This window comes from Leptinotarsa decemlineata, unplaced genomic scaffold, assembly GCF_025532065.1.
Source record: "Leptinotarsa decemlineata unplaced genomic scaffold, Ldec_3_MD MMD2_tig00026282_RagTag_RagTag, whole genome shotgun sequence".
Classification (NCBI taxonomy): domain Eukaryota; kingdom Metazoa; phylum Arthropoda; class Insecta; order Coleoptera; family Chrysomelidae; genus Leptinotarsa; species Leptinotarsa decemlineata.
In genome coordinates, this window is record NW_027412668.1 from 21046377 (window position 1) to 21058665 (window position 12289).

General features: G+C 35.2%; 1 protein-coding gene across 3 annotated transcripts in view; it reads right to left on the reverse strand.

Moving 5' to 3' along the window:
* The window catches only part of LOC111507069 (juvenile hormone esterase), a 40321-nt gene extending 32486 nt beyond the window's left edge, over positions 1-7835 (reverse strand). The window contains exon 1 of one of the 3 annotated variants that reach the window (XR_012466763.1): positions 7582-7835. Coding sequence is in view for 2 of the 3 variants with exons in the window: in XM_074180025.1 (XP_074036126.1) it covers positions 7582-7782 (201 nt within the window). In the remaining variant the exon portion in view is untranslated. The remainder of the gene's footprint in view (positions 1-7581) is intronic. The other 2 variants (XM_074180025.1, XM_074180026.1) reach the window with 2 other exon arrangements.
* Between the last annotated feature and the right edge of the window lie 4454 nt (positions 7836-12289).

The window sequence follows — 12289 nt, forward strand, 5'->3', positions numbered from 1 at the left end:
GTGATTGGGTTTTCGGTATACATATGTTACCCACTCGAGACAGTATCTGAACCACGAATCCAACCACCATCGCTCGACTGAAAAAAGTATCATCAAGACTCTATTAGTCCGTGCTTTCGGGCTCTGTAACACGAAGCAAGGTATCCGGAAGGAACTAGACTTCATCAGAAATGATCTTCAATGGAATGGCTACTTCAAAGCGATGGTGGAACAGACTTTGGCTAAAAGACAGCAAGATCCTCGCAAGGAAGAGAAGCTGTCACAACCGGTGCTTGCACTTCCCTACATCAGAGGATTATCGAAAAGGATAAAAAGAATAGGGTCAAAGTACAACATCAGAACCTACTTCAGATCCGGAAACAGTATCCATAGCAGCCTCACGAAAACCAGGTCACCAAACGCGGACTTTAATTACAAGAATTGAAAAATGATAAACCAGCAGTGCATATACTTTGCGCCTGCCCCGCTAGGAACCGAATCAGGTTCCGAATCAGGTTCGGCAGATCCGTACTCTCACCATCTGACCTAAAAGACCACTCACCATACAAACTAATCGGCATCGTTAAGAAGCTGGGTTTATTTGGCCGAGTGTGAATGGGTGTGAGCCACAATAAACCATTGCGGGTTGTGGTGGAGGGTCGAATAGACCTACTCACTTTAGACCTAACCTAACCTATTATTCCAAGAATTGCATTTACTGGATACCCTGTCAGTGCGGAAAATACTATATTGGTAAAACTAAGAGGCCGTTGAAAAATGGCCAATTCCCGCCAAACGGTCATCTTCCGCTAAACCGGTGAAGCGGGAAGAGAAAAGAAGCGATAAGTGGAAGTACTCGAATGACCCATAAATAGTAATCTTTCGGAACAATTAGTCCAGTCATCACCCGAAGACGATTATGGATATTAACAATCAAAACGTTGTGAAGTAATTTGGCTTGTAATCTAATAATTTTCAATTTTCATTTTTATTTTTTGTTTAATTGTTCTATTTTCCACTCGTATTTTATTTCATTGTAATCTATTTTCAGAGTTTTTTCACTTAATATAATTTTTATTTCTGCTTTTTTTTATTTGTATTGGCTCTTTCATGGATTTCAAATCATTTTACATAATATTAGACAATAGAAGTCCGAACTATTGAAATTTAAATAAAGAATAACAGGTTTGTGATTTGATAGTTCTCAATTATTCCAGGCTGACCTGATGAAGAGATCACTTTTCTCTCGAGAAACTGCATGAATTCCTGAATGAATTTTCATTTGACTGTGAGACTATCATACTGATCGTTTTATCTTCATTTGATCTATCATAATGTCATACTGGTGCATTTTCACCTTAGTGTTCTAGATATCAGGACGAGTGTATGTTCTGAGGTGAAATCTATTGAGATGGTAGGTAGCTTCATTCAAAATTATTCAAAAACAGATTATCTGTTGTCCTATTTGCTATATTATGATTTCTGAACACAAATCAGATTTTCAGATCTATGGAAGCACGTAGAATTCGATCTGAATGGAAATCCACTGCAGTTTCACGATTTGGCTCATCGAAGAGGTGATGATGACTCTCCACACAATCAAAGATTGACAAAAATCTAAAATGCCATTATCAGGTATCAACGAGGTTCAGCCACCGACCGTAGGTAAATAGCTCCAAAATCGACCACCGAATGAGAAATTGCTTTTTCTCCCTCTGCAGCTCTCATTTCCAGCAAGCTACTGGATGAAACTGAACCCATCAAGCTTGGTTCGGCTGGTGACAGCTAGATCACTCATTCCGTGCAGAATTTTTCAGGTTTTAGACAACTAGTAACCATAGTAGTTGCCAAAATAACTTTCAATGCGAAGCAACATGAATATGAAACTTTCCTCAGACGCATTTCAATAAGATACCCTCCTACGGCTGCAGGGTACTAACGGCATCCACCACCTGGAGACGCTCTTCTGATCCTCTCAGGTAACCTCAGGTATCCAGGCCAAGATGTGCAGCCCAGGAATCGTACCTCTGGACTATCTTCGAGGATATTCTCTACCATAGCAATAACAGCATACTGAAGAGATTTCATTCAATAGATCGATATTGAGGTTGTCAGATATTAAAGGTGCACCATTTCTACCTCAATGACCGTAGTAACTTTCCCATGGCCGAATTATCTATACAAGAGAGAGAGAGAGAGAGAGAGAGAGAGAGAAAGAATATAGTTTATTTTAGTTAAATAGTTTGCATTGTCCGATTGCCACAAAATGGTAGTTTCGTCTGCAAATAGTGTGAATTTCCCTGAAATATTTATACTTGTCAAATCGTTGACGTAGATGAGGAACAATGTTGGCCTTAGTATTGAACCCTGAGGTACACCCTTATGTATTTTTCCAATTTCTGAGCGGTGGTTTGTTTCCACCATCTGGCTACGACCTGACAAATATGAGCTGAATCAGCTCAGTATCACTTCTCTGAAACCGTAATAAGGAAGCTTCCTCAGCTGTAGGAACCACACAGTCCAAAGCCTTCGAGTAATCGCAAAATACAGCAGCAGCAACCTCGCCACTATTGATGATTCATAAATTCAGTCATGCAGGGCTTTTTCGCCTCTAGTTCAGGTGAATTATCGTATGTACGTCAGCGATTTCTGACCTGCCCAGAAGTTGTTTGTTTTCTCACTTGATGCAAATTCCGCTTCTGTTCAAGAATTTGGTACAAGGTGGATTAGAGAGGCTCTGAGGTATTTCCTGACTGCACCACCCATGTCACTGGGGGAACAGATAAGTTCGTTCAGTATACGTCGATCTCCTCTATAGACTTAGGTTTAGATTCTTCAGGTACTTCATGATCCGTGAAGGGTCACATGACCAGCTAGAGAAAGGAGTACCTTCAGAGAGACTGAGTGGGCTCAGAGTCATACTCTTTTGGCACGGATACATACACTTCAAGATATATTTCTTTCACTTTCATGCTTGACACCTCACAAGTCAGCGATATTCCATCAACCCCAGCTGCAGGACGTGTTGGGTACAACACCTCTCTACTGTTACGACTATAGCAGAAAATATTGGAACACCATAGGTTTCACCCCAAACACACTCATTACACAAGTCTGCAACAAAAAATACTCAAAAACTTCCAGAACGTCAGGTTATTTTTCAAAACGCAAAACGTTGGACCAGATATTAGACGGCTTATGGGTGATCCACTATTCATCACAACCATGACGGATCCTCAAAAAGATGGGTGGATTGCCTTCCAAGGAGTCATAGATAAACTTTTTGGCAATAAAAAAGACTCTAACTACAAACAAATTGTCAAAAAAATGTTAACAGCATTGCAAGCTTCAGGTTGTCTAATTAGTTTTAAAGTTCATTCTTTCATTCTCACCCCGACCACTTTCCAGAAAATGTAGGAGATGTAAGTGATGAGCAAGGTTAACGATTTCACTAAGATATTAAGGAGATATACAATAGATACAGGGAATACGGAGCGTCTCAGTGATGGCAGACTATTGTTGGACGCTTCCAGAGACCATTCAGATGCTTCCTACAAACGAAAATGTTACAAAAAGATTCTCACTGGAAAAGAGAATGTATTTTCGACCAAAAAAAGTTTCATTGCGCAATTATAAATATGAACAATTTATTTAGTCTTCCATCTGTTCTATCAAGGTGATATCTTGTTTAATATTCATACATACCGGATTCAGCACACGCAAAACCATAAGAATTACGCAAAAAAAAAAACAAAAGAACTCTCAATATTTTTGTACAGACTGTGTTAGGATTGCTTCTACGCAATAACTGTATCTCGCTAAGAAGTCCTGAAATAGCCTGCCTATACTTCAGCAAATAACTGATTTTCAAAACCGAATCAACACGAATAATGATTTCATTTTCCGAAACAAATATATTCATAGTGACATCGTCTGAGTGAATTTGTGATCGATACAAGTGAAAATAGTCCTCGCGTTCAACTATACGTAATATGTGAACCATCGACACATTATTTAGGCTCATTGATATGGGTCAATTCGGTGCAGCCAATTACAATTATTGAAAAACACTCCGTTGGGGGATAAACAAACGTCATAAGGTATTCTTTCGATTGTTACTTAGAAAAAATCTATTCATAAACAAAATGGTCTTTTATTACAGTGATATAGGTAAATTCAATGAAAATCATCACCAGATCAATTTATTTATTTATTTATTCACCAACATAGGGAATACAAATAGATTAACAAATCCAATACAGAACCCACTTTATAAGTTTCGTTCAAGTGGGCTTTGAGAAAAAAAAATGTCAATTTTAATTTTTTTGTAAACTAAATTAGACAATCGAAGAATAACATAATTCTTATAGGAGTGACAGAGACTACAGAAATGATCACAACTTATCAATGAAATTTTTTTTCATCCTGCGTTTGAAACAGTCTTAAGAGATTTCAAAATATTGAATATCATTGCAAATTTCGTTAAAGGTTTTAAGCATTCTATAAAGTGGTGAATTTTGAGCAGCATTTGTCCTTGTGCAAGTTAACTCAAAGAATTCTGTGCGCCTCAATGTTCTACCCTGAACATTGAACTCAATTTTGGAATAAAGCTCTGGGCAGTGGACTAATCCTTTCATCAACTTGAAAATCATGATAATATCCGTAACAGTTCTTCTATCCTTCATAGCCATAATATTGTATTGGCACATAATGGGACTGTAATCGCTATTCGTAATAGGAAAATTTAATTTGTAACTAATGTAGCGAAGAAATTTGCTTTGGACTCTTTCAATACGATCTATGTTTGGTACTGAGGATTCCAAACAATCGATGCAAAGCAGAGCCTACTATGTACATATGTATAATATAAATTGAGGAGAGGTTTTGCCGTTTTGAAGTTTTGACAGTTTCTTTTGAGGAATCCAATGATACTATTACATTTATTGACGGTTTTTTCTATATGTGAATTAAATGATAACTTCGAGTCCATAATTATTCCCAAGTCTTCAACTTCTGAAACTGATTTCAGTTCGTGATTTTCAAAGTAATAATTATTTCTGATTATATTTTTGTTTCTGGAGAATAAGATTGACACGCATTTTTGTGGATTGAGAAACAAATCATTATCATCACAGAATTTTTTCAGCCGCTTCAAGTCCTCCTGAATTTCTCCGCTGTCATATGAATCCTTTACTGTGTGATAGATTTTCAAGTCATCGGCATATAGTAAAAATTTACACTTATTAAAAGCAACTAGAGATTTCGTTGATATATGATGTAATTTACATATAGTACAAATGCAATTCATGAGAATATTTTTGAAAGTAATTGATTCAAAAAGCCAATTAAATGAATAGGAAAGTGAATAGGAGACCCCATCAATGTTCATAGTTATTACATATACACTGATCAAACTATTATAGTTCACTCATTATATAGATGAAATTGAACTAAAACTAGAATCATATACTCACCTGATGACATTAATGTCTTTGTTAAGTTAATGGGTCTAAGAAAAAGCAAGACAATTGATTAAAGACTGTTCATTTAAACGGCCGGTGATTACTATATAATTACTAGTTTTTGGCAGTGTTGTTGGCAGTGATCCGCAGGTAACTTGCAAACCACAGACATTCTTGACTTGATCATGTTTATTTTTGGGGGTTAGTATTTTATAATGTTATTATATGATTTGTTGGGACCCTGCTATAGCCTTATGCCTCTTCAGGGTTAAACAGACATTCAACCCGCAATAAAATATACAGGGCTATTCAAATTCATTTCTGTACATGGGGATCTCGTGAACGATAAGAGATAGAGTGTCGGTTAAATTGTGACAAAGTTACGTATTTCATAGACCTATTCAATGATGTAGTTCTTTTGGTTCTGGAGATATACAGGAAAAACAAAAAAAATCCGAATTATTTTTTTGCCTTTATCTTTTTTATTCGCGGACATTTCGGAAATATGTCCACATTTTGCTATTGGCACTTGATGTGGGCTATCAGAATATGTCCATGAATCTTATATATAGTGTGTCATCTGACTTGAGCCATCCCTATCTTTGAATTTTTCAAGACGGGCCTGTATTTTTTGTTGTAGTTTTTGGATCGTAGACGTTTACTTCATACTTAGAAATTGAATTTTATTTTATATTTCGGGATGTTTCTGTAATATTCAATTATAATTGTGTGAATTATTCTCTTTTAAATTACGGCCCTGGAAATTGGTTAACTGAGTTGAATAAAAACACAATAGCAACTTTTATGCTTCCCTATGTACTGTAGAGTTTTTTGAGAGTTTTTTTTTCATTTTTCCATTGCACGGAGCGTTTTCTACAATAATCTTCGAATAACAAAACCTTTTATGATTATCTGAAACATATCTACACCAAAAATATATTATATGTGTTTTAGTAAGCAGAAAAAAAAATGAAAGCAATAATAACATCCGAAACGAACACTATAATTGTAGTGAAAATTGAAATGAAGTAATTTATATACAGAAAAAAGTTAATGGCGCAATAAATGTTAACTCGGTTTTTCATATTATCAATACACTTAGTTGCTGCATTGTTGCGAAATCATCCAAAATCATCAATCTCCAGTATTCCACATTGTCTTTCTCTCTTCCAGCTTAAATCCTATTTTTCAATGTCCCCAATAGAAAATAATCCAAAATAGTAAGATCTGGTGATCTTGCAAACCATCTTATTGGCTCATTATTTGTCTCGCAATGGAAGGACTTCATTTCGAACATTTATTGCGTCATTAATTTTTTGTGCATATAAATTACTTCATTTCAATTTTCATTACAATTATAGTGTTCGTTTCAGATGTTATTATTGCTATCATTTCTTTTTCTGCTCATCAAAACACATATAATATATTTTTGTTGTAGATATGTTTCACATAATCATTAGAGGTTTCTTATTCGGATTTCATTGTAAAAAACGCTCAGAGCAATGGAAATATGAAAAAATATGAATAGGTACCTAAAAATGAAAAAAAAAACTATCTTAAACCTCTACGGTATATAGGAAGAGGTAAAAGTTGCTATTATGTTTTTACTCAACTCAGTCAACCAATTTCCAGGGCCGTAATTTAAAAGAGAATAATTCACACAATTATAATCGAATATTACGGAAACATCCAGAAATATAAAATAAAATTCAATTTCTAAGTATGAAGGAAATGTCTACGATCCAAAAACTACAACAAAAAATACAGGTCCGTATTCAAAAATTCAAAGATAGGGATGGCCCAAGTCAGATGACACACTATATAAAAGATTCATGGACATATTTTGATAGCCCACATCAAGTGCCAATAGCAAAATGTGGACAGATTTTCAATTTTTCTGCGAATAAAGAAGATGTACGAAAAAAAATTATTTGTTTTTTTTGTTTTTCCTGTATATCTCCAGAACCAAAAGAGCTATATTCGATTTTTTTACATCATTGAATAGGTCTCTAAACTACGCAAATTTGCCACAATTCAACCGACACTCTATCTCTCATCGTTTACGAGATCCCCATGTACAGAAACGAATTTGAATAGCCCTGTATATCTATCACCCTTAGTTGTCATAAATAAAACTTACCATAAATCTCAAATTTCCAACTGGAGGCTTCGCATACCGAATACCTCTGAAAGAATAAATGGTTTTTCCTAACCTGGACTTCACCGTGCTACCTTTAATTCTACCTAAAGCGGTCGTCACTATGGGATATTCGCTTGCATCGCAGCGAATCTCAATATTCAAGCCCAAAAAAAGCAATAGCACCAGTACTATACGCCGCATTTTCGAAACCACTCGACGTGCTGAATGAATCTATACAAAACCAGTCGTAAACTGAAATAATTGAAAGTTTTCTTTATCGGTTCGCATTTCTTACCATTATCTTGATGCGGTTAACATTTCAATTGTTTTGATAGCTTACACGGAATGGATTCAACAGATATTTTTTCATTCTTAGAACCAGTTTGAGTAAGTTGACCTTACCTGTTACAGAAAAACTAAGAATACAATAATGACAAACGAGGATTTTTATATTATCTTGAAATAAAGGAGTAATTATTAAATCATCTCAAAATTACGATATTTGAATAGAAGTGGATTAAAACATGGACTTGCATATGACTCGTTAAAAATTACTGAATCACCAATCGACTTCAGTCATGATAAATTATCATTGATAATGGACAAACTATTTCAAGTTCCTATCCTCTAATTAACAATATCAATGAAAACAATGCTTAGAAAGATTGGGTTACCTAAATTTCGCTGGATATACTTTTCAGTCTATTCATTTCATTTAATGCGTCATTGTGGCATGTCCGATTCCTACATTTGTTCAAGCACTGCCAAACTATTCCTAACCTTTGCCGTACTATAACTTTGCAAAATTGTTGTAGCAGACATCCTTTTTCCGAGATTTCTTGTTTTTCTTTTGAAACTTTTCATTTGATATCTTCATCATAAGAGTGCACTAGAGAACATAGTCCATCATCTTTGGGATTCCGCAATATTCAATTTTGATTGACTTTTTTTTCTTCTACCTTTTCATTCGATACCGATGTTACGGGTGTGCACAAAAAACCTAATTCCCCATATTGGGTCGTTTGCCATATTGGATTCAAAGTGAAGTCATTCAATTTTTTTCTTTTCAGCAATTCCTTCCAATTGATATCCATAACAAGGAAGTGCTCAAGCATAACGAATCCGCCAACTCGGGTGGTCCACAGCCACCTGAAAGGGTACAGGAGCTAGGCTCCATCCCGTCTCAACCGAAGATGATTGAGCGGGTGTTCCACACAATTGGATTTAGAATGAGGTCATGCCATTTTTTGAACTATTCTTTCCTTACATATCCATGAAAAGTGATTGTGTCATTTTGTTTGTTTTATTCCATTTCAACTTTCTGTAAGCTTTAAAACCCTTTGTCGACCTCAGTACTCAGAGGTACCACATACTTCAAGCGGTCATAAAAGCCAAATATATTCAATGGGCTAGAGACGCGTCTATTAGTACGTTGAGGTACCGAGTTATTTCTACAGTAATTCATATTTCGACTAGTGAGAGAGCGCATTATTCTCGTTTTTATGTACTTTAGTAGTGCGTGTCAGAGCTATGTGTAGTTCAAACCGGGTGATTAATTGCAGTGGTAACTGAAGAGATAGTATTCAATAGGTGAGTGTAATTATGTTATTATTATGTTCATTGATACTTTCTATTGACGAAAACATAAATGTATAAATCAATAAAAACTTTATGCATGCGCTAGGTTAGTCTGAATTGGTGATTCTTATAAGTACCGTCGGGCTGTTAGGAATGAATTGCAGTTTCGGAATTATTTCAAAATGGTTACTGATTTGCCCCTTATTATGTTTTTTATTTCAGCTGGTCATGGATAAACAATATTATAGTTGGTACTGGAAGCGTGCTTTGACTGATGAGGAATTATTAGATGAGGCTCAGCGCATAAAAGATAATATAGCATGTGATATCGAGTTGGATAACAAGTTCCAAACGAATAAGGAAGATGATAAAACCGCTCCTCTTAAAAATAAAACCGCTCCTCTTGAAGATATTGGGCAGATTGATGAGAACCCTACGGATCATTCTCTGAATATAGAAGAGGTGCAGCCTGAGAATGAAAGAAAAGATGAAACTGGCCATGTAAGGAAGACTGGAAAAAAAAGAAGAAAATGGATATTGGAGTAGATCAAAAATGAAGGAAGAGTGATTGTAAAATGACTATTCCAGAATATAAGTGTAACGAGGGTCCCAATACCGATGATTTTAATGATTGTCTCAAACCCACAGACGTGTTTTTGAAGTTCATCGAACCTCAGCTTGAAAATTTGGTGTACCAAAGTAATCTTCACGCTGTTCAACGGAACAGAAATCTGAACTTTAAAAAAGAAGAATTACTTGATTTCATAGGAACAAATCTACTGATGGGTTATCATGTTTTACCATCGTGGAGGCACTACTGGTCAGGAAGCTCAGATTTAGGAGTGCCTCTAGTGTCGAATACAATAAGTAGACAGATATTCGATAACATACTTTCCAACTTACACATAAATGATAATGCTAAAATTCCCGTAAATAACAAAGACAAACTCTATAAATTGAAACCAATGATTGATTCATTGAATGAGACTTTCAATGCTTTCTCGAAAGCAACCAGACATCTTACCATAGATGAATCCATGATAGCCTTCAAAGGTAGAAGTTCTATAAAACAGTATAACCCAATGAAGCCAATCAAACGTGGACATGAAATTTGGTGTTGTGCTGACCAAAAAGGTTATATTTTACATTTCGACATATACCAAGGGAAGGAGGAAGGCAATGACAATGAACCTGAATTGACTGACTGGGTATTGGGAGAAAAAGTTGTCTTGAAACTTTTGAAGAATTATTTGGGCACCAACCGCATTACTGTTTTTTTTTCACTTCCATGCCTCTTTTAAAGAAGTTGAAAGTTGAAAAAACTTATGCGTGTGGAACGATTAGATGTAATAGAAAAGGAACTCCGAAAAACCCAACCAACGACAAGAATCTGAAGCGTGGAGAATTCGACTACCGATTCAGTTCAGCAGAAATTGGATTCTTCAGATGGCGCGACAACAGAGTTGTCAACCTGGCAAGTAATTTTCATGAAAATGAAACAACCGTAGTAAAAAGGAAGCAGAAAGATGGAACCTCAATAGAAATACCATGTCCCACCATCGTGGCCGATTACAACAAATATACATATGGGCGGAGTTGACAAAGCTGATCAGCTCAGAATGTATTTTGGGTTGAACCGAAGATCCAAAAAATGGTGACACAAAATATTTTGGGGTCTCATAGACGTGGCATTTGTGATTGCATATGTACCATTTTGTAGTGTTTTTGATGAAATTCCTTTATTGGAATTCAGAAGAGGGGTAGCGTTGGGAATGATCACTAAAAAATCGTGCCCAACAAGTGGAAAAAGAAACAAAAGATCTTCATGTGAAATTCAAAATGGAGTCAATAATAAGTACGAATATGTACTTCAGAGAGGTCGTTGTGAAGTTTGTAGTATGAAACAAATACAGTCCCGACCTCATTCAAAATGTATGACATGTAATATTTTTTATGCCGTTTTGAAAAAAGAAACTGCTTTGTAGAGTACCATGAAGTCGATATTAAATAGATTTTATAGTTCCAAAAAAAATTAAAATGTATTTGTTTCCACAAATGAGCTTGAGTGTATTCTGAAATTTTTTACTTTTCTTACTTTTTTTGTTCGAATATAACCCAACGGTACTCAGAGTTACCACTAATTTTTCAAAAAAAATATTCGAAAAATTTCAAAAAATTTGTCTATGCCAATTTTCATCCTAAATACAGATGTATCACAAAAAAAAATTTTTTTCAATACTTTCTTATAGCGGTCAACAAAGGGTTAAGTTCCTTGTTAATCTTTGATGAGATGATGTTTTGCTCATTTATGAATTTGAAAATATTTAGAGTGAGGTCATATTATTTTTTGAACTATTATCTCCTTACAATTCCATAAAAAGTGATTGTGTCATTTGGTTCGTTTTATGCCATTTCAATTTACTGTAAGTTTTGAGTTTCTTGTGAGTCTTTGATGAGATGATGCTTTGCTGAATTATGAATTTGAAAATATTGCGTAAACTACGCAATCCTAACATTTCGCCAGCACGAGTGGCTAGTGAAATGTGGGATACATAAAATATGGGTATCATCCATAGAGGGGAAAGAAGGTAGGAAGGAAGTATAGAGTTTTTTTCAACTGATTGCTTCCTTCCTTTCCTTGGAAGATTCCTACATTTTTTGTATCAAGGTGGAGAAAGAAAGTCGAAAATTTTTCTTTTCCAATAGATATTTTAATTCTGATAACTATAACAATTTGACGATATCTGAGTCCTGAACGTCACTGAATCATCAGTTTTTTTGCCAATCTTGAGAATTATGTCTTCTAATGAATGACATCAATTGATTCAAGTAATACGAACTACATTGTATGTATGTATGTATGTATTTGTGGTAATTTTTATTCTGTTAGAGTGGAAAAATCAATCGAATTCCATAGCATTTCAATCCAAATACTGGCTTATCATTCAAAATTATTGATTCACTTTTCTTGAAATTCATATAAAAAAGGTCAAATCGAGAATCCAGCGAGGTCAAGAAAAGTGTGATTATGAGAGTCATTCACAAACAATTTGGAATAACCAAACAGAAATGTTATCTAATCAATTCCGAAAAGTAACAAATTACCATCATAATTTTCGCCGCTCATTGA